Source organism: Syngnathus floridae, chromosome 19 (genome assembly GCF_059516105.1).
Source record: "Syngnathus floridae isolate MCC-2025c chromosome 19, RoL_Sflo_1.0, whole genome shotgun sequence".
Lineage (NCBI taxonomy): Eukaryota > Metazoa > Chordata > Actinopteri > Syngnathiformes > Syngnathidae > Syngnathus > Syngnathus floridae.
Window position 1 is genome coordinate 8,140,587 of NC_142431.1, and position 22,326 is coordinate 8,162,912.

Consider the following 22,326-nt stretch of genomic DNA (forward strand, 5'->3'; position numbering starts at 1 on the left):
GATTAATTCTTTTTTAAATTCAACCGTTTGGCGCACTACTTTCCTCTTTTCGCCATGATCATCTTTACTGCTCCCACTTGCTTCCTTTGGAGGCATAATTAGAGTTGATGCAAGCCTCAGAGTAACGAGAATATAATAACGAACGGAGTCAGTTGGCATGCAGGTCCTCTCGGCTCATCTCGCGGATTTCGACAACCGAAATTTCGTCCGACATCCGAAGCAAATAAATCTCGAATTTTTTGTTCGAATACCGAGTTGTTCGAGAACTGGGACGTTTGAAAACCGAGGCTCCACTGTATTTGGGATACATCTGGCTCCCTTAGATGGCTGTGTAAGTGAGCTCTCAAAAGGCCAAACCACAGCAAGCATTTTAAAGCGAGAACAGTAAATAAGTTGAAGTTGTTTTTCCATAGGCCAAGAGAAATGTGCGCTTACACAGATTCAACAAATGCCTTTGGGAAAACTGAAGTGCTTTGTAAAATTTTAGATTAAAAAGTCACTATATTTATGGTCAAACAAAAAAAAAGGGGGAATGCCCACAATAATAGCATGCAGGAGGTCTTTTATTGAAAATAGTATACCACACTTTAGTTCATATGAGGCCGTGCTTTGTTGCAGATAAACTTAACCTGGAACCAGCATTAAACTCATTTTAGACAAGTCCAATGCTTCAGCTCTACTTTACCAGCCTTTTTCTTTAAAAAAAAAAAAAAAAAAGACAAGTATCTGTACTACAGTGTGAATATTTTTCCCACATCTGGCATAAGAAATGGCAATGTCCAACGTACAGTGACAAGCAGTTTCAGTTTTTAAAGCGCATGCGAAGTTGTACTAATTCCGCTTTGACTTTTGCAAAGCGTCTCGCATGCACGGGTGGGGATTCCCCGCGTGACAAAAACAGCTCAGCTCTTCACATGTCGGCTCTTCCCCTTCTCGCCTTGCTTTGCTCATATGCACCCCACCCGGAGGAGCTCGCACCGCTACCGGATTTCTCGACGACAGACAGCCGCTTTGCAATCCTCTCACGTCCGTAATGAGCGTCGAAACCTTTGAAGGCGCCAGCACAACACGTCACAATCGGGTAACCGAAGCTTTTAACCAACGTCTTTAGTCGTCCAGTGGCATGAAAGGCACCAGTTCTCGACATCGGCTTTTCCCACAACCGGTGGTCTCCTCGTTCTTGGAGTCCCGGTTACCGTCGGCGACACCCGCCACCAGCCTTTGAATTCTATCTTGAAATTAGTCAGTGACGGACTGGGGAGATCCACAATGGCGAGCGGCTACTATCGAAAAGATGATTTTCTGGAGGAGAGTCGTGTGGACTCGGGCATTAACTCTTACTGCTCCATACTGAAGTCTGGGGATCAGCAGCGGGAGTGCAGCGGCGAACCCAGCGAGCCGAGGGACAAATTTTCAGCCGTGGAAGAGCGCTTGGATTCGGCATATGCGTCCTCGTCACTGACGGTAGAGAGCCTGGCCGAAATCGTGGCGGGCCTCACGTTTGACACCAAGGAGGCACCAGCGACCAGCCCTGGAATTTCAGAACAGGAGGAGAACATTCTCACGTCCATTACGGAAGATGGAGATACGTAAGTTTAAAGGAAAAAGGCAAACAAGGAATACGCTGGTAAATGAAGTGCAACGTTTGCAGCTAAACACATGCCGTGATCAAATAAAGAGGCTTAAACGTTAATGAACCATTTTACGTTTTAACGCCTTACAAAACACGTTTGCACATCATCGCATCAATCGCATGCCAATGACGCCGTCACGTGTTTGCAAGGAGAGGCCTTGTCGCAGGTGCACATTCATATTTTCACTAAGCACATTTTTACTAACAGTCAAAGACACAAATATAAAACGAGAAGACTGGCTGCTGCTATTTCCTACTGAGATGCGCACACTGAAATTACCAGCCAGTCCGTGTCAATCATCAGGTCACACCTCTCGAAGGCACACAGTCTTTTTTTGTTTGTCGCAACATTCAGTTCCTATTCATCCTATTATTATAAAATATATTCCTTACAAGCACGTATGCTGAAAACATTGATGCTGGTTTTGTAGGGGATTTCATCTATTTAGTGCACATACTTGTCATGCATGCCGACAGACTGCTATGAGGCTCGCGAGTGAGAAAACAGAAGTGAAAGAGAGTGGCCTGGACTTCCCCACGCACAGACAAAGCGTGTGCTGTGAGGACAGCTCTTTTTTTTTTTTTTTTTTTTTTTTTTTTTTTTTAAATCCAAGAAACTTGTTTATCAGGATAGCACACTACTGCTTCTGTTCATTTGTATCTCGTTTTAAACGATTATTATCATTGGCGGATGTTATTGCCAGCCTACAAGATGGAGCTGTCTTGGAATTTATTTGAATGGCATTTTGTCAGTCGGCACCTTTTTAGTTTGCCACACCCATTGTTACCATCCCATGCAGGCCTCTTGTGCATGTCACCGGTTGGCCTCGATTAACAAGTGCAGACTGTGTTCCAGCAGTCGATAATAGTTGCAGAATTATTGATGTGTGTTCTGTGACCTCGTTGCAGAATTATTGATGTGTGTTCTGTGACCTCTTTTGGCTTCCGCTTGTTGCGCGTCAGTTATGATGCCATGCGGTTTCACTCATATGGAGTGTCTATATTTGCGAGGGGAAGGAGACGTGTGAAGCAGACAAATGCATTGCAGCTCAGAGTAAAAGCCATGTAGGCTTTAGCTTTTCCTCTGTGGGATTTTTTTCTGTACTTATTTATCCAATGCTGACTCAAATCAGGAAGTCGTATCTTTAGGCAGACATTTGCTCTCATGGCTGACCCATTCATCTGCGGACTTTGAAATGTTATCCATTAGCATATATTTGACCCCATGTGAATGCAATGCTGTATGTCAAAGTCAAAAAGTCAAAGTCAGCTTTATTGTCAATTTCTCCACATGCCAAAGACACACAAAGAAACCGAAATTTCGTTCCCCCCTATCCCACGGTGACAAGACATGGCTCACAACAGACAAACAGTAAACAAGTATAACAAAAGCGTGCCGAATAAATAATGAATAAATAACACAACAATAAATAAATAAATAAATAATTAAGAGGAGCACAAAAAGAAAAAAACAAAAAAGAGCAAGTGCGCGTACAGCAGACATTCCCGAAAATAGCGCAACAGTGCCGCACGCTACGCAGAAGGGGGTAGCGAGTTCAGGGCCCTAACAGCCTGGAGGAAGAAGCTGTCGGCGAGTCTGGTGGTGCGGGAGCGCAGGCTCCTGTACCTCTTCCCAGAGGGCAGAAGGTCAAACAAAGAGTGAGCCGGGTGACTCACATCTCTGGCAATCGAGGTTGCCTTGCGGGTGAGATGGGAGGTGTAAATGTCCTTCAGGGAGGGAAGCGAAGCACCAATAATCTTACCAGCCGTATTCACTATGCGCTGCAGGGCCTTCAAGTTCTGTTCAGTGCAGTTACCACCCCAGACAGCGATGCAACTGGTGAGGACGCTCTCAATGGTGCCACGGTAGAATGTAGACAGGACTGCCTGAGGAGCACATGCACGCCTGAGCTTCCGCAGGAAGTACAGGCGGCGCTGAGCTTTCTTTGCCAGTGACGAGGTGTTCGCGGACCAGGAGAGGTCCTCACTGATGTGCACCCCCAGGAACTTGGTGCAGCTCACCCTCTCCACCACAGGACCGTCGATGATCAGCGGCAGGTGTGTTTTGTGACCCTTCCGGAAGTCAACAATGATTTCCTTGGTCTTACCGACGTTCAGCAGGAGGTTGTTGTCCCTGCACCACGTGGTCAGAAGGTCAACTTCTGACCTGTACCGAGTCTCGTCGCCCTTCGTGATGAGACCCACCAGAGTCGTGTCGTCAGCAATGGACTGAGCACGCAGCCCTGTAATGCATTTGGAGTATTTTTTAAACCACTAAACTTTTAAAATTTGGCCATGCACCATCGCTTAACTAATAATTGAAATTATTTTTTTCAAACAAGAGCCATTCATTTAGTGTTGTAAGCACTGTCAAGTGTCACGTATGTTTTGCAGAAAAGTATTTTTACAAATGTGTGTGCCAATCTTTTGGATTGTTCTTTAGTCTAAATTAAGCTTAAATGCCTGGTTCCATTTCCTGTCTTTTGCCCACAACACATTTAATTTTCTATGACTTCCCCTTCAGGGTTTGAGTTTAGTTTTTTTTTCTGCTTGTTAATAAGCATGTGAATGAGTGGTGAGTAAATTAGATAAGTGTATTGTCTCTGTCTGCTGTGATTTTTTTTAATTTACTATATATGTATGAATGTGTGTGTGTACGCGCGTGCGTATTTATTTATTTATTTGTTTGTTTGTTTGTTTGTTTGTTTGTTTGTTACTTGCTTAGAATTCTGCACCTGGCCATCATCCACGAGGACACATCTATTGCAAAACAGTTGATCCAACTATTCCCAAAAGAAGTCCTGGACATTCAGAACTATTTGTATCAGGTAGGTTTTTCGGGTGACTGCTTCTTATCCCTAGAAGGTTCCAGTGGGTGTCATGTGGATTGTGGAAGTTGTCCAATTTTATTAATTTTTTTAAGCGATATACTTCCAGAGAACTGGTGTTCCTCTTTTATATACAGTCAGCATCAGCCTCCCTTTGGGATGTCGCTGTTGGTGGTTCCAGTAGTGACTTCTTTAATGGAAACTCCCGTGCTCTTCCTCAGTAGAAGGGGGAAAAAAGCCGAGCAGTGAATTGTTAGTTGTACAAGCTGTGTAGTCGGGTTCCTGCTTGTAGTTTAAAGCTGATGTGAAAATGGAGCAAAGCGACACAACTTGTCAGTGGAAACCTCAGAAGACTCAGCAATGACTCACTTAGCCCCCTTCTCTTAGCCAGGCAACTTTGTTTGCCTAATTTCCTCTCGGTAGTCATTCAAAGACATTCTAACATTTGCACATAGAAAAAAAAAAAAAATCAGTCAGCATGTTGTTTTTTTTTAGCCAGCACCCACACACATTTCCTAGTTTGCAATCTTAACAGCATGATTGTTCTTTTCACCATTTCAATCACCACTGTGATTTATCTTTGTTGCTCAAATAATTGAGGAATAAATAAATCATTTGTGGTGTCAAAAGTGGCTTTATTGGGTTTTTTTTTTGCAGAGTCCATTGCATCTGGCCACCTACTTGAACCTGACAGAAGTGGTCAAGAGTCTGGTGGACAAAAGCATCAGCGTCGAGTTGCAGGACAGCGACGGAAACACAGCGCTGCACGTGGCCTGCCATCACGGCCTGACCACGTGTGCCGCCGAAATGACCAGCGGGATGTCCCCCGGCAAGCTTGCTCTGGTCCTGGAGACCCAAAACTGGAGAGGTGAGCAATAACAACACTCGACTGCCGCACCGTCTCATGTTTTTAACCAAATTGCTAATGTAACTCATCTGGCCGCTACTTGCTTTGTTGTTGTTTTGGAAAACTGCTGACATTGCATCTCAAACCACAAAAATCCACTTGCAGGTCTTGCGTGTCTTCACTTGGCAGCGCTCAGCAGGCAATATCAGATAATGAAGCTGTTGATGGCAAATGGCGCAGACCTGAATATCAAGGTTAGTGTCTTCTTGGTATGCTGCGTGCAAAATTCTATTTTGGGTTTGGACGGGCATCAGTCGCCTGTAATGTGCTGGTAATAAATTGGGAATTGTATACATCACTAATGTAAACTATAAATATACAATAATGCAAACTATGATTAATAGTACAAGTAATTCCTCGCTACTTCGCGGTTCACCTATTGCGGCCTCGCTCTATCACGGATTTCTTTAAGCAAATATTGTGGATAGATTCGGTGCGTCGCAGATCTTTTTTATTTTTTTTTATTTTTAAGTCTGACACACACACATACACACATTCTGAGCGTCATATGCAATGAAGCACACAAGCCAGGCAACAAGACAGGCAAGTGCCCCCCTACACCGTCAGTGACTCCCTGATGGTCGCGACTTTTTGCAGCGTCACTTGGAGCGCAGTGCTTTGTCTGCCCACATGACACCAATGGCCAATGGAAACATGTTGATGTGTGTCCTTGCAGTGGATTGGCTTTGCAGTTCTGACGACATTCTATCTCAGCCTCCCGCACTTTATTCACTCCGTCTGCGTCAGCATATTTGCAGCACCTCAGACTTGCACTTCATTACACGCATACTATCACGTCTCCGCAGCGGAGTAGAACTGCGTGTCTTCTTGTCACTCCCGATCGGATCGTCCTATTTGCCCGTTATAAAATTATAAAAGTCTTGTGTGGATGCCCTCGCGCTGGGCAGCAGGGGGCGCGACAGCCGGTTAGCACAGTAAGAGCAGAGCGGAGCCATTGCACGTTTACACTGGTCAGCAAGCTTGCGTTGTGCAGGCATCTCGTAACACAGCGGGTCAGGCAAACGAGAATCAGGTGGCAGGTGTGCGTGTCAAAACAGACAAAACTGTGAGGACTGATCGTAACGCACACGGACATCATCTCATCAGTTCCGTTCATAAATGTCTTGTGCGGATATTGTATATATTTACTCTTATTTATTTTCGTTATTTTCCTATTTATTTAAATAAAGAGTATTTATGAAAATCAGTTTGACTTTAAAATGTTTACTAAAGCGTTACAAAAAAATACAAAAAACATTATACAGTGTTTAAAAATACAATAAAGGTTCATAAAAGTCTTATGGACATTGTAAGAATAGATTTTCTCTACATCGTGGATTTTTACCTATCGCGGGTAGTCTTGCAACTAATTATCCGCGATAAACAAGGGATTACTGTATACATTTCTGCGTGGATCCGCTGTGTGCCTTGAATGAATGTCACCAGTATTTTGAAGCGCACCCTTGCTTCCATACAGGAGGGAACAAGTGGCAAAACGGCGCTGCATCTCGCGGTTGAAATCCACGACACCACGTCGGTGAAGCTGCTGCTCAGTGGTGGCGCCAATGTGGACGCCGCCATGTTCAACGGCTGCACGCCGCTCCACCTGGCCGTGGGGCGGCAGGACACGGCCATCGCCAATCTCCTCTGCCAGTCTGGCGCAGACACCATGTTGCGCAACGTGGAGGACGAGACAGCGTTGGACCTGGCTGATGGCAATAATGATGTAAGGCGTTAACTGCAGCAGATGATGTGCGTTTGCGCTACGATTTTACTGCAGCACTACTGTCTTTCAGATTCTGGCTCTGTTCCCATTTGATGACATCCAAATCTCTGGCAGGTCGGTGGTCGGTGTGAACTTTTGAGCTACTGTACAGAGCTGCGTCAGGCTGAGCGACTGTGTTTGAACTGTATGATTTGTATTGTTTTTGATTGAAATTTGTATTTATAAGTTCTATTGACAAACTGCATCACTTGGGATAAGGACACCATTCTGCTTAGCAATCTTTGACCTGAACACTGAAAAAACGATCAGCTTGATACTCTTCTCTTCATGGTCAGGTTTGAATCGCCATATCCTTTAAAATTTCTTAAAATATCTACCTCTTTCTCAATATTTTAAATAGCTATTAATCAAAATTTTAAATAACTTTATCCCCGTTTCTTAAATTTCACTGGTGCAGAAGTTGTTTGGGTGTCTTTTTTCTTCCAAGCACAGCTTTTTGCAATGAGACTGCATAATTCCAGATGGACATGTAATCTATGACATCAAATTGTGTGAAGTTTCTGCTTTACTCTGTTGTTAATTGCACTGGCCTGTTGAAAATAATTTTATGCTCATTTATTTTGTAATAAAATGGTTTGAAACATAATTGGATCGTGTTTCTTTAGTGTGAATATGATTCTATGACAACTGACTGTTTTAAAGACTCGTTTCCCGGAATGTTGCGCAATATCTTAACTTCATTTCATAACCCTTGTACTGTGATAACACTTGTTACAATACTTATGAGCTATAGTCATGTACAGTGGATATTAAAATAAACATCAAAATGATGAAAAAAACGTTTAGTTTGTACCATGTGATTAATTCAAAGTTAAAAATATTACATGCACGTTAAATTAGGGGGCGGCTCGGTGGAGCACTGGTTAGCACGTCCACCTCACAGTTAGGAGGGTGCGGGTTCGATTCCACCCTGTGTGCAGATTGCATGTTCTTCCCGTGCCTGCGTGGGTTTTCTCCGGGAACTCCGGTTTCCTCCCACATCCCCAAAACATGCTTGGTAGGCCGATTGAGCACTTCAAATTGCCCCCAGGTGTGAGTGTGGATGTTTGTTTGTCTCTATGTACCCTGCGATTGGCTGGTAACCAGTTCAGGGTGTCCCCCGCCCACTACCCAATGACTGCTGGGATAGGCTCCAGCACGCCCGCCACCCCCTAGAACAGTGGTCCCCAACCTTTTTTGCGCCACGGACCGGTCACGTGAAAGAAATATTTTTGCGGACCGGCCTTTATATAAATAAATAAATAATACATTTATATAAAAAAATAATACATTTATATAAATAAACAATACATTTGTAATAAATATATAAATACGATTAAAGACAATGATGCAACTGGCATAAAAACAAATACGAAGCGCATAAAAATAAAACTCACCATTACTTCCGTAGCTTTGTTTTGGTTGCTGTAACCGCATAAAATTCCGCTTCACAAAGATACGATATTGGAAAAGGAAGCAGGGTTTTCATTACTTTTGTGGCGATCTCGGGATATTCTGCCCTGATTTTAATCCAGTTTTCTTATTCTTGGAAATGTCTTTTTTAGGGCCTACGGGCCTTTAAGGTATGGCGAATAAATACAACAAAGTAAAATGATACAACTGGCACAAAAACGACTTGAATGCAACTTTAGTAGCAGCGTCGTAACATTGTGCAAACAACATGTAATATCCACAGTGCCTCGAACACTCTTTGACTCTGGTCGCTATGGTAACGTTTAAACATGAATGAACAAATAAGATTCAGATTCAACACAAAAACAAATATATAGCGAATGAAATGGAAAAATGCCCGCCGCATATTATGCAAAGTGGACTCGGTGCGTGAGCGTCACCTGTTGCAACAAAGCCGTATTTTAAGTAGGACTCCTGGTATAGTCTGTTGAATGCGGGTTTGTTTTTCTTGGGAGTCGTCGGCTCTTGTTCTGTCTCATCACTGGGCCTTTTCCCCTTCACAACGAAACTTTTCAAATACGTTTGTTTTTTTATTCATTTTGCTTGCTTGTGGATGACAAACAAGCGTTCACGTGACCAAGATGTAAGAAAGAATCCGGTCAATTTTCAAAATAAAAGATCATTCCGGAAATAATGCAATTATTTTTTTCTTTCTTGTGTGGACCGGTACCAAATGCTCCGTGGACCGGTACCGGTCCATGGACCGGGGGTTGGGGACCCCTGCCCTAGAATATGGATGGATGGACGTTAAATTACCATCTGACGTCACTCTCGAACAGCAACGTTCCAATAACTCCTCCGCGACGACAGTAGGCGCTAGGTACACGTAGTTTCATCAGCAACCCGTGGTGTCCGGACGAGAAGCGTTCTTTTTCTGTGCGAGTCAACACGTCGGCTTGCAGCCTTCCACTAAAAATTGAAGCTAGCAGGCCAAAGGCAGAGAAAACAAACCCTCTTTGGTCATTTGCATCTTCCAGACGTTCCGATTTCATGCTCCGTTTCAGCGTTTGAGTGTGTCGGCGCTGCGCCAGTTGTCGGGCTACACAGGAGGAAGATGACATCTTTTGCACAAAGGTAATGTTCACCAAAGCGAAGTTTAGCCCTGTCCGTCTTCGTCTACAAGCTAATTATACATTTATTTGGCCTTTTAGTAACTTTCGTTGTCATTGTCGTCATACATGTCCCATTTGCAACGATGTTAAGTTAATTGCGAAGGCCATTTGCTTCTGATGAAGTGACAGTAAAACCAATGTGAAGTATTTTAATTATTGATATTGAATGAGAGGTGCTGGCGCTTGAATTTTGAATAATTTTATGCAATTAGGTCCCACAGACCTGAATACCAGATTAAACAGGTTCAGATAATTCCTGCTTCCTAGTCGACCTGTGCACAGCATTCCTGCATGCAATTGACTGCTTGTTCAGGTCCAGGTCTTTGCTGCAGTGGGCTCCTGGCAGTCCAGGCCACAGCCCAGTCATGCACAAAGACGCTCTGTGAGTCAGACACGGCCACCTCACTCCGAATTGGATCCGATCCTTCTGCCACGGAGGCAAAGGAGCACACCTTTTTCATTCTTGTGCATTGAGCCAGGTCATCACTGATGTGCTTGACTCTTCTGAACTGAAAAATACTGAATAGAAATTTTATTTTTATTGCAGTGTTAAATGTAAGTCTAGTATTCTTCCATGTTTTCTGCGTCCCATCCTGCTCTCTGTTTGTATTTTGTAAATACTTTTAGTGTCATGTCTGCTTCTGGGTCCAAATCCCGCTCCACACGTGACAATAAGTTTTGACATTTTTATTTTTGCCCTCTTTTGTGATTGCCTTGCAGTGTTTTGCTAGTGTTGCTTCTCTTTCCATCTGTGGTCGCCGCTCAAGAAGAGGATCCCTCACTATTGGATGGGTGGCGTGATGTGTGGCTATTTCGCTTCCTGATCAACTTGCTGGGATACTCGACCATCATTATCCCAGGCTATTTTCTTATCCGCTACTTCAAGCGCACCAATTACTTGGACACAGGTGAAGCCCTATAACCGGTGTGCTGCAAAGCCACTCCGATTTGAGTCGACATTTCATGTGGTTCTTATATGTTTCAGGTAGTGGCTTATGCTCTACGGTCATCAAGGCCTGTGTATTTGGAACTGAAGCCAAGTCGGGCTTGTTGGACGACGTGTCTGTCACATCCCGGAATGAGGGGGATTCGGGCTCGTCGCTGCGACAGGCCGTTAGCTTGATCTTTTGTGCAGCCGGACTTCAGGTGAGGATACGCCCATTAAATACACAAGACTGTATACAGTAACTAAGCTAAAAATTTGTCAGTTATTATTCTTTGCACAGATACAGGGAGGATTGTTTTATTGTTTGATTTAGGTAAGAGTGAGCACACCAGCAGTTTGGTCATGTTTTTTATTTTAAATTCAATGATGATGATTTTATTGTAGAAAATTCTGCAAAAGAAGTTTTCTGTCAGGGAAAATGCGTTAAAATGTTATGGTAAAATATTAGACATTTGTCAAAATGATCCGCCATCGCAAACTGCAATCATGATAATGAACAGTTAAGTTGGTTTATGGAGGTTGATTAAATTTTAACGGAAGGTAATTATCAGCCTCTTTCCCATTAATTTTATGCAGTTTTTGTGCCATTGAGATATAAAGGTCTTTTTAAAAAAATATCTTTCATTGTTTCGGGGAGAAATTCTATGTATCAAAAGTACTAATGGTATCGGTGACTACTCAAGAACTGAGTACTCGTACTAATAGAGGTCTGAAAAAAAGTTATATCGAGCATCCCTGAAGAGGGTAATTGAAAAATGTTCTGTTTATTTTTGATATGATTCATTGTCAAGCCCAAGTTCTTCCCGCCATCCACTCATTGAGCTGTTTTGGTGTGCCAGGTGTCATACCTGACGTGGGGGGTCCTGCAGGAGAGGGTGATGACCCGATCCTACGGAGCCTCAACTCCAGAGGAAGAGGGGGAGCGTTTCAAGGATTCTCAGTTTTTGGTCTTCATGAACCGGATTTTGGCCCTGACTGTGTCGGGTCTATGGTGCCTGCTGTTCAAGCAGCCACGCCACGGCACGCCCATGTACAAGTACTCGTTCGCCTCGCTCTCCAACATCATGAGCAGCTGGTGCCAGTACGAGGCACTCAAGTACATCAGCTTCCCCACTCAGGTCCTGGCCAAGGCCTCCAAGGTCATTCCGGTTATGCTCATGGGTAAGATCATTTCCCAGAAGAGCTACGAGTACTGGGAGTACCTGACGGCGGCGCTCATCTCAGTTGGCGTCAGCATGTTTCTGTTGTCCAGCACTGCCGGCAAGCACCCTTCCACCGTCACCACCTTTAGTGGCGTGGTCATCCTGGGCGGCTACATTGTCTTCGATAGCTTCACCTCCAACTGGCAGGACAACCTGTTCAAGTTCAAGATGTCCTCCGTCCAGATGATGTTTGGAGTCAACCTGTTCTCTTGCCTCTTGACGGTGGGCTCGCTGCTCGAGCAGGGCGCATTCTTCGAATCGCTGGCGTTCATGGCGCGCCACTCGGAGTTCACCTTCCACGCCGTGCTGCTGTCCGTTTGCTCGGCATGCGGCCAGCTCTTCATATTCTACACCATCAACCAGTTCGGCGCTGCTGTCTTCACCATCATCATGACTTTGCGCCAGGCCATCGCCATTCTCCTTTCCTGCTTCCTTTACGGCCACGCCGTCACCGTGATTGGCGTCTTTGGCGTGGCTGTCGTATTCCTGGCTCTATTTTTGCGAGTGTACGCCCGTAGTCGGGTGAAGTCGGGCCGGCGGCAGGCTCAGCCGATGATGCAAAAGGTGTAGCATTTGCACCAAACTGAGGACTGAGACCACGTTTTCGGTGGGGCCTTTTTAAAACGAATCACGTCCATTGTTTATCATCTCTTAGGTACTGAAAGGGATTATTTTGTTTGTTATTTTGTGCCTCCAAGCGGTTTCACAACCTGCCTTGTTACAGTCACAAGATGTTCTTCCCCCTTAAGGACAATTTGTGGCGAGTTTGGCCACTGCTAGTTGCTGAGAAAAACCTACTCCATAAAAAGTTAGGGATATTCATCTTTTGGGTGTTTTTTTTTTTTCTTTTAATTGAAAATAGGTATTTTATTTTATTTTTTAATAGAACAGAAAGTTACGGAAGAGGATTAGGGCCAGTGAAGAAAAAAAAAAGAGGGGTGACAGGATTCTGACTTTTTTTCTCAGAATTCTGACTTTATTCTTAGAATTCTGACTTTAAAGTCGGAATTGACTTTTTCAGAATTCAGAGAAAAAAAGTCAGAATCCTGTCACCCCTCGTCTTTTTTTTCTTCACTAGCCCTAATCCTCTTCCGTAGAATTTGAGAAGAAAAACAAAACTCAGGGGGCGGACATTTTAACTTGGACTTACTGTGATGTCATTTTCAGTCAAACAGCAAGTGGCAGAATAGTCACCTCCTATATTAGAGCATATTAGAATGAGCATGTTTTTTACTTAACTTCCCCTTTAAAGTAAGTTAAATTAAATTACCTGTAACGCTTATGAATGAATTTCAGATTCATCCTGAAATGTCACCCGGAAGCTAACTTTTTGTGAGTAGTGTGTGTGTGGGCTTTATGGCAAAAACAGTTAAACTTTATGACATTGCCCTGAATTGACTGAACACTGAAACAAGATGGTCAATATCATAAAATCCTCCGTTGGTCTGTCACAGTTGCCAGATGTCCTTCCCATGTGGAACGTGAGTGGCCTTGGTGTATTTTGTACTATGAAACTGCACATACGTATCTTTGAGTGTACCTACGCACACAAACTGGTACAATTGTGATGTGACAAAAAGAGATGCTGCAAGTTTTTTTTGTGCAGCATTAGTTTTAAGACACAAATGAATTTTTCTTTTTAAATCATGTTAATATAGCTTAAAAGTTGTTTATATCCACCATGTCTGTTACACTGCATCCTGTGATCGACCTCTGTATGGGAGGAAGTGAAGTAATAATAAAATACTTATTCATATGAAATGTGTTATCTTTCATTATTTGGAATAGGGTTCCTAAACATGCTGTTTTGAAATGAAAGGACTAAACAGTCCAGCAACCTATCTTGAGTACATGATCAGTGGTCCACGATCACACTTGTGACTGTGGAAACCTGTTTTTAGTCAGCAGATGCATTTTAAGCATCTTTTCCAGACTTTTAAGTCAGACATTCAGTCAGCAACCAGACGAGACAGGCTATAAAAGGTCATCAAAAGGTGCGACACGGCCCACTCATGAAACCGAGGAACCCCCCCCACCTTTACCAAATTTGCGCATTTGTGGGTGGAGAGCATATGATCAGTCAAATGTTTCCACAGGATGTTTAATTCTCAGTCATGAGGTGAAAGGTGAATGTTTAGTTGCCATACGAGAAGCCCGCACCCACTGTTGAGGTTTTATGAGCAGTATCCAAGCATATTTGTTGTACAGAACATGTCATTTAAAAAAAATGCCATAATGAAAAATCTCAATGTTAGTATCATAAAAAAAGTTGAATTCTGCAAGTCAATTTGATAAGACTTGTACCAACATAATTGCTATGTAAAGGGGAAGTCGACCTTTTTTGTAATATATTTTATGCTCCTGTGTTCTCCCTGTGTCTGCGTGGGTTTCCTCCCACTTCCCTAAAAACATCCATGGTCGGCTGATTGAACACTCCAAATTGCCCGTAGGTGTGAGTGCAAGTGAGGTTGGTTGTTAGTCTGTGTGCCCGGCTATTGGCTGGTAACTGATTCAAGGCGTCCCCCGCTTCCCTGCCGCGGGAGCGCGCACGTGGTTTTTGGAAAGCGAAAAAACGATGCCGATGCGTCAGTCAATTTTAATTTTTAGAAAGGATTATTTTCATTTTATTTTTTTAAGTTTATTCACGTTCTGCCGTTGAAGCGAGATGGGTTCAATGACCAATCGTACAGACGGAATACTCAATCACGTCACCAAAAAGCAACGATATAATTACGTGAGCTCTTTGCATAAACCTCGATGCAAAGGAGCTCCACTTTTTGGGGAGCATTACATGCTACAAGGAGTATATATTACAAAGGAGACCTCATAGTTAAATGTGATCATCATTCATCCATTTTCATTATTCAGGTATTTTCAAAGCAACTTAATATTGTTGCATTGATTAATTTGCTTTAAAATGATAATTACTATAGCAATGTCAAACGTGTTCATTTAAGAAAAACCTACACAGCGACCCCATGAGGATATGAGAGGATATTCAGGAAATAATTCCCGCGGCAGGGGAACCAAATCGAGCACAACACTTGTTTAGGCTCCGGCACGCCCGCGAACTCCGTGGGGACAAACAGTACAATGGATGGGTGTTCTGTGCAGCCCAACTAGTCAAAAGACCACGTTTCATTTGCTTTCGCTTGTACAAGTTCGCTACTAGTGGCTCGAAAAATGGAACGCACAAGTGTGACATAACTGCAATATAGACAAAGTACGCCAGACAAGGCAAATTCAGTATTGCATGTTTATTTTTTTGCAAAACAATACTTGAATACAGACAAGCCTACAGCCAGGCAAAGGAATCTTACTGTCAGTCCTCTTTCTCCATGCAGCATTGCCAATAATCCGAACTCACCCAAACCTTCAGACCCGATAATGGAATGTACCATTCCCATGTTCACTCCCACATTTAAAACTCAGTGCAACAGGGTACTTGATAAAACAAAATATGTGGTCACCGTGGACTTTACGGCCAAGACTTTACAGCCAAAAAACAAAGAGCTTCTGTGTAAAGGGAGGGTTCTTGCAGATAAATGCTCTACAACAAGAGCAACACTGGTCCACAAAATAACATGAATGACAATTTGTTTCAAAGTTACTGCAGTTTAAAGAATTAACAATAGAATCGTGGAACCAATGGATAGAAATCTGGTGGGTGTTTAATCAACTTCTTCCATGCGTGATGCGTCATCTTCACCGTCACCCTCTAGTGGGGGAATCTCATCTGGGACGGATGTGGAAGTGGCCTCCTCTATAGGGACATCGTCATCATCAATACCTGAGGGTCAAAAAGAGATCAGAAGTCAGGTTCTAGCACCAGACATTTTTTATAATCCAATTATTCAAGATGAAGCAAATCCATTGCAATTGTACGAAGTTTCAAAATTTGAATGGCTTTGGGATAGAATTTAACTCCCACTCTACACATTCTTACCCAGTCCAAGTTTGATCATTCTGTATATGCGGTTGGAGTGTGTCTGGGGGTCATCCAGGGAGAAGCCTGAAGACAGCAGGGCGGTCTCGAACAGCAAGATGACCAGGTCCTTGACGGCCTTGTCGTTCTTATCAGCCTCCGCCTTCTGCCGCAGGGTCTCTACGATGGGGTGGTCAGGGTTGACCTCAAGGTGCTTCTTGGCCATCATGTAGCCCATGGTGGAGTTGTCCCTGAGGGCCTGGGCCTTCATGATCCTCTCCATGTTGGCAGTCCAGCCATACGTGCTGGTCACGATGCAGCAGGGCGACGACACCAGGCGGTTGGAAACAGTCACCTGTGCAGGCGGGTGGAAATCATGGCACTTCAGGCATGTGGCTTCAAAATGGCAAAGTTAAGAGGGTAAGTGGCATGCAACTCGGAAATGGCTCAATTTCATGTTCACTCAAAAACAAAGAGATCAAGCCAGGCAATGTGACATTCACAAGTTAGGTTATCAAAACCAATTCAGAACTATTTACATTCACAAGTTAGGTTATCAAAACCAATTTGAAACTATTTCCAACTCCAGACGGTGGACTCACCAAAGCACAAGTAATGTTCAACTAAGGCACCTAGTTGTAAACAACAACTACAGTTGGCAAAGACCAAATGCATTGAGGCCAATTTGTTGCGATTTCATCTGTGCCTACCTTCTCCACTTTCTTGTCCAGGATCTCCTTCATGAGCTTACAGAGGTTCTCAAACTTGGCCTTGTCCTCCTCCATCTTCTTCTTCTCCTCCTCATCCTCAGGAAGCTCCAGGCCCTCCTTGGTAACTGAGACCAGGCTCTTGCCATCAAACTCCTTCAGCTGCTGCACACAGTACTCGTCGATGGGCTCAGTCATGTACAGGACCTCGAAGCCACGCTTGCGAACGCGCTCCACGAAGGCAGAGTTTGCAACCTGGTCCTTGCTCTCACCTGAGGACAAATTTGTTTGAAGGTAAGCAAAGTTTTAAGCAATGCCTCAAAATAACTTCAAGCCAAGCGGAAGAGTCACCAGTGATGTAGTAGATAGACTTCTGGTTGTCCTTCATACGGGTGAGGTATTCTGTGAGGGAGGTGGTCTCATCTCCTGACTGGGAGCTGTGGTAGCGGAGCAACTCTGACAGCTTCTTGCGGTTCTGGGAATCCTCATGGATGCCGAGCTATAAACAAATGGCTTCAATTGTCAAAAACCTCACAACTACCAAAACAATTTCTATTAATTGAACAACAGCTTTCACTAGTTACCTTGATGTTCTTGGAGAAGCCTTCATAGAACTTCTTGTAGTTCTCCTTGTCCTCAGCCAGTTCAGCAAAGAGCTCAAGACATTTCTTGACGATGTTCTTACGGATAACCTTTAGGATCTTGCTTTGTTGCAGCATTTCTCTGGAGATGTTGAGGGGCAGGTCCTCTGAGTCGACCACGCCCCGGACAAAGTCTGGGGGAAAAAAAACAAAAACACCTCAGCCCTGCAGAAACCAAAACGGCCCAGCATTCCCCGGTTGATCGTCCAAAATGCAAACTTACTAAGATACTCTGGGATGAGCTCTTCACAATTGTCCATGATGAAGACTCTCCTGACGTACAGCTTGATGTTGTTCTTCTTTTTCTTATTCTCAAAGAGGTCGAAAGGTGCACGACGAGGAATGAAGAGCAAGGCGCGGAACTCAAGCTGACCCTCCACAGAGAAGTGCTGCAAGGAGAAGAAAAAGAACACATCTCCAGGATTCACCCAAGGTAACCCGCGAAATCTCAATTGGAGTGCCATTATTACTTTCACAGCCAAATGATCCTCCCAGTCATTGGTGAGACTCTTGTAAAACTCTCCATACTCCTCGTTTGTGATGTCATCAGGGTTTCGGGTCCAGATGGGCTTAGTCTTGTTGAGCTCCTCCTGGTCAATGTACTTCTCCTTGATCTTCTTTTTCTTCTTCTTGTCCTTATCTTTAGAGTCATCTTCCTCTTCATCATCAACATCTTCAATCTTGGGCATTTCTTCACCTTCCTCTTTCTGTTCCTTCTCCTCCGTTTTCTCGTCCTCTGCCTCATCATCACTTATCTCCTTGTCACGCTCCTTCTCCACCTACGTGCCACATTGGCGGTTTCGGTTAGTGGTGGCGCCGCTCAATATGCAGAATAGCAGCCGGTAATACTTACAAAGAGAGTGATGGGGTAGCCAATGAACTGTGAGTGCTTCTTCACAATTTCCTTGACTCTCTTCTCCTCAATGTACTCTGTCTGGTCCTCCTTCAAATGCAGGATGATTTTTGTTCCACGGCCAATGGGCTCTCCTGCGAAGAGTTGCATAATCATAATTGCACCAAGTTCCAGCTCAAGTAAACAACTGCAGGCATTGGGCCAGCTGAGTTCCCAAAACTTGCATGTTACAGTTCGTACCACTGTCGATAGCAACTGTGAAGGAGCCGCCGGCGGAAGACTCCCAGGCGTACTGCTCGTCATCATTGTGTTTGGTGATGACCACCACTTTCTCTGCGACGAGGTAGGCAGAGTAGAAACCCACGCCAAACTGACCGATCATAGAGATGTCAGCTCCAGCCTGAAAGAAAATTGCAGTTCCAAAAATTAGCATGTGGGAATTAAACATTGCAATACAGCAATATCATCCTCGCTGTCAAATGACAAGCTAACTTAAAGGGCTAGGGACATCCCTTTTTTTTTCCAATTAGAACGGAATTTGATAGAATGTATAAAGTGAACACATTTGCCGCATTGGAAATTAAAAATGGACACCGATTACTAAGAATAAAGCTGAAATGAAATGCCAGTTTATCGATCGGGTCCCGCACGAAGCCAAACTGGCGGCGCCATTACTGTGACGTCACAAGTTGTACATCTGGATGTCAACAAACCCAAACAACATGGCAGATGATAGCGACAGCTCCGTTTCTAGCGGCAATATTAGCATCATTTTATCCGATTCAGGAACCTCTTTTGACGCAGAATATGATCAATCTAGCAGTTCACTTGGGCCGAGCTGAGCACATTTTCTGAATTGTGCCCCTCCAGTCACTCTGGTTAGGTTGGCATAGTAAAAAGTGCTCTTAGGGGCTTTAGAGTGCCGAGTTGATCTCGGCACATGAAGACATGACCACCTGCAGCGTTTGGTTTAGGTTTTAGGCGCATTTTTAATTTTATTTCTTAAATCGCATTTTTTCGCCAAGCTGAGCACGTTTTCTGAATTGTGCCCCTCCCGTCACACTTCGACATACTTTTCAAAGTCAAAGTCTCCTTTATTGTCAATTCCTCCGCATGTCAAGACACACAAAGAGATCGAAATTACGTTTCTCACTATCCCAGGGTGACAAGACAGAGTTCACAACGCACATACAAGTAAACACAGGAAAATTAAAAAAGAAGATGAACAATAAGAGTGATAGCACGCTAGCCGCTCCCGATGCACAGCAGAGTCCGGAAAGATGACAGTCAACCAGGCCACTGTGAACACGAGCACACAGCAGGCACGCACTGTCCGGTTCGTGGATCCTATCAGGCGAACTCAACCCATCTTGTCGTCCCGCGAACGAACGTACACCAGGATAATGGAAGGCACGGCTAGGCGAGCTGGGTTGGCCGCAAACCTGGCCCGACGTCTCCGCGCTGGCCCCTCTTCTCTTTTTGTTTACATTCACTGAAGCTAAACGCGTACAACTTGAGACGTCACTTCCGGCTGGCGGCTCGGTGCAGTCAAACTCGTCTGTGCGGCAAATTTAAATTATATTTTTCAGAGCAACAGCTTCCTTTTCGTTGTTTCGAGCGTCAATTTATATTTATAAGCCCATAAGCTAACTAAAACGGATTTATAAATATACTGGTGTCTCTAGCCCTTTAACTGATATTTATCCATATATACTAAAAGCTATTTACCTGCAGGGCCTCCATGAAGGCCTTTGTACCAGACTTGGCAATAGTTCCCAAGTTGTTGATCAGGTCAGCCTTGGTCATGCCGATGCCAGTGTCAATGATGGTGAGGGTGCGGTCGACTTTGTTAGGAATGATGTCAATCTTCAAATCCTTGCCGCTGTCCAACTTGGTCGGGTCAGTCAAGCTTTCGTAACGAATTTTGTCTAAAGCCTGAATAATTACAAAGGCAACATTAATGCAAGGATAACTTCTACAGACCTCTCAAGACCCCGTCAGACTTACATCAGAGGCATTAGAGATCAATTCCCTAAGGAAGATTTCCTTATTTGAGTAGAAGGTGTTGATGATGAGGGACATCAACTGAGCAATCTCTGCCTGGAAGGCAAAGGTCTCTATCTCTTGCATTTCTTCAGGCATCTGCACAAAGAAGAAACAGTGTTAAATTTATTTCTATTTGCAGCAATAGCAGAATTGCTCCTAGCTCAATATGCAGCAAGGGTGGTGGCATTATGAGTAATGCCCAAAACAAATATTTCCAGTCTTGGGCGAGAATACAAACTTTCAGTTAAGACTTAAAATGTGTTTAAAAAAACACAAAATAAAAACCAACAACGCCAAAGGTTTCGCAAACTTTAACACGGTTGCTCTTGTGGCGCCAGATGGCGGAAGTAGCCCTTAACCAACATGGCGCACAAACACACGGACAATGGCTCCCGGCAAGCACGTGCTTATACAGAAAAACGACAAATTACACATTATTTACACACAAAAAAGTCCACATTTTATCAAGAGCACACGCTACTTAAGCGGTTAATGTGACCGAGTGGGCATAATAACCCAAAGCTACACAGTCACACGGAGGCCAATTTTTATTCCATAACACTAAGTTCGTATGAATCAATAGACTTGAACTAATTGATAAATGCATGTTCAATTTATGACGACTAACCCAATCGGATGATAAAACAAACAAGCAGTGGTCGCCATTAATTGTTAATACTTAACCACAATAAGACCTCCTCTTAATCTAACGAAGCAAATAAAAGCTAAATGCCGACCATCACTACCACACCTGCGTTTATGTAACCAAAGCTCGACCAAACACTGATTTGCTGCACTGCATCCCGAACGCACCCTGACAATGCGACAAAACGATAAATAATAATTGAATGACAGTATACCGCGCATATTCGATTTTAAAAACAGAAATATGACATATAAGGATACTGATGCTCGGGGTACCGCCGTTAATCAGGGGACTGGCATCACACTGGCACGAAAAACGTCGCCAAAACAAAATAATATGATGATGCACGAAGCGAGGTAAACGGTGTACACCAACCTTGTTTGTTGCGTCAACTTCTCCTGAATATAATGCAAACAGCTAAATGTCCCCCTTTGCTCTCTGATTGCAGGGAAATGGAAAGGGTCCTTCTATCAATGGACCGGAATCTTTATACACATGGGTTGCGACTTGGTGCACGTTATATCCATCCGCGGTGAACTGGGTACTATTGCGTAGGTACAGCCTGTACGGTACAGGCTGTGTTTTTAGTTACTTTTTACAGAGAAAGGTCAGAGAAAAGACTGCAGTACTTATTTATACACACAAGGGAATTACATAAGCTCTATAAACTGAACTTACTTAGACATATGACACGACCACATTTTGTATATCAAAAGGCAAATAACTTTGTGATGTTTTAAGTCCTCTTACGTCCTGTAACTATACAATTTAATAGCTGTTGCCAAAGTACGCCTATTTTGAAAACACGCTGATCAAATTATACTGTAATATATTCATATAGACATATAACCTTGCAGTTGAAACCGCAATTATTACAGTCATATTTTGCTGCCCTCTTGTGGCATCACATATCATTTAGCCTTCGAGGGCGTTTTTATGAGGTCGTACTAGTTCTGAAATATTGTCGACGTACATCACCAAAACAAAAGCATTTTTATTATAACAGGAAATGTGCTTAAAGTAAAAAAAAAAATCATAACGTTGTTTATATCACAATTAACTGGAAAAAAAACAAAAAAAACACTAGGATCTTTTTAACTGCACGCATGGATACTGGAAATGAAGAGGGTGTGCTTCGCTTCTTCTAGCACTTTCTACGACGAAAAAAAAAAAACCCCGCGCCTGAAGTGACGTCACACGCTTGTCAACCGCAGCCCCACCTACCCAACTGCTACTGGGGCAACACAAATACTATGGCAACTTTTTGTGATGTTTTTACAAATTAAACATAGTATATTGAGCAGTGTTTGTTAATCTTTGTAACGACAATGCGCCAGGACATGGAATCTACACAATCTTTATTTTGAATGCGAGGTTAGATATAACATACCAAGAGATCATTTATGATTTGTCAGCACGTCAATAAATGCCATGAATGGATATATTTAATGTATCCTAAACAGTTAAAGATATGGCTTAACTTATTTAATGTTTATTTGGATCCAGATTGAGTTAGTTCCGGTATGCTGCATTCAAGTTGTACACGTAAATTTGAATTTCTCGTTGGAATCCAACACTATTTTAACAATATTGTTCACTTGGAAACATTAAAATGTGCATATGATATCATGAGACAGCTATA

The 22,326-nt window shown here is 43.4% G+C and overlaps 3 protein-coding genes across 3 annotated transcripts; 2 read left to right on the forward strand and 1 right to left on the reverse strand.

Annotated features, from left to right (window-relative positions):
• Positions 1-861: 861 nt before the first annotated feature.
• nfkbie (nuclear factor of kappa light polypeptide gene enhancer in B-cells inhibitor, epsilon) lies at positions 862-7,740 on the forward strand. Its single transcript, XM_088361688.1, has 6 exons — positions 862-1,589; positions 4,359-4,461; positions 5,119-5,329; positions 5,474-5,562; positions 6,846-7,094; positions 7,165-7,740. The coding sequence occupies exons 1-6, from the start codon at positions 1,270-1,272 to the stop codon at positions 7,231-7,233; spliced, it is 1,041 nt and encodes a 346-aa protein (XP_088217814.1). The 5' UTR covers positions 862-1,269; the 3' UTR covers positions 7,234-7,740.
• A 1,570-nt stretch (positions 7,741-9,310) lies between these two features.
• Positions 9,311-13,627, forward strand: slc35b2 (solute carrier family 35 member B2). Its single transcript, XM_088361687.1, has 4 exons — positions 9,311-9,680; positions 10,439-10,626; positions 10,704-10,864; positions 11,504-13,627. The coding sequence occupies exons 1-4, from the start codon at positions 9,661-9,663 to the stop codon at positions 12,434-12,436; spliced, it is 1,302 nt and encodes a 433-aa protein (XP_088217813.1). The 5' UTR covers positions 9,311-9,660; the 3' UTR covers positions 12,437-13,627.
• A 1,481-nt stretch (positions 13,628-15,108) lies between these two features.
• hsp90ab1 (heat shock protein 90, alpha (cytosolic), class B member 1) lies at positions 15,109-21,221 on the reverse strand. The gene is made up of 12 exons (XM_088362381.1): positions 21,060-21,221; positions 20,000-20,134; positions 19,721-19,927; positions 18,233-18,392; positions 17,993-18,126; positions 17,610-17,918; positions 17,363-17,528; positions 17,083-17,273; positions 16,850-16,997; positions 16,502-16,770; positions 15,813-16,146; positions 15,109-15,656 (listed from the first exon to the last, which is right to left on the reverse strand). The coding sequence occupies exons 2-12, from the start codon at positions 20,132-20,134 to the stop codon at positions 15,538-15,540; spliced, it is 2,172 nt and encodes a 723-aa protein (XP_088218507.1). The 5' UTR covers positions 21,060-21,221; the 3' UTR covers positions 15,109-15,537.
• Positions 21,222-22,326: the final 1,105 nt, after the last annotated feature.

Coding starts and splice junctions, on each gene's coding strand:
- nfkbie (XM_088361688.1), top strand. CDS start 1,270: ATGGCGAGCGGCTACTATCGAAAAGATGATTTTCTGGAGGAGAGTCGT. Junction 1,590..4,358: donor ATTACGGAAGATGGAGATAC/GTAAGTTTAAAG, acceptor TTACTTGCTTAG/AATTCTGCACCTGGCCATCA. Junction 4,462..5,118: donor TTCAGAACTATTTGTATCAG/GTAGGTTTTTCG, acceptor TTTTTTTTGCAG/AGTCCATTGCATCTGGCCAC.
- slc35b2 (XM_088361687.1), top strand. CDS start 9,661: ATGACATCTTTTGCACAAAG. Junction 9,681..10,438: donor ATGACATCTTTTGCACAAAG/GTAATGTTCACC, acceptor ATTGCCTTGCAG/TGTTTTGCTAGTGTTGCTTC. Junction 10,865..11,503: donor TTTGTGCAGCCGGACTTCAG/GTGAGGATACGC, acceptor TTGGTGTGCCAG/GTGTCATACCTGACGTGGGG.
- hsp90ab1 (XM_088362381.1), bottom strand. CDS start 20,134: ATGCCTGAAGAAATGCAAGAGATAGAGACCTTTGCCTTCCAGGCAGAG. Junction 18,393..19,720: donor CCTTCATGGAGGCCCTGCAG/GTAAATAGCTTT, acceptor ATTTTCTTTCAG/GCTGGAGCTGACATCTCTAT. Junction 17,919..17,992: donor GCTACCCCATCACTCTCTTT/GTAAGTATTACC, acceptor TGTGGCACGTAG/GTGGAGAAGGAGCGTGACAA.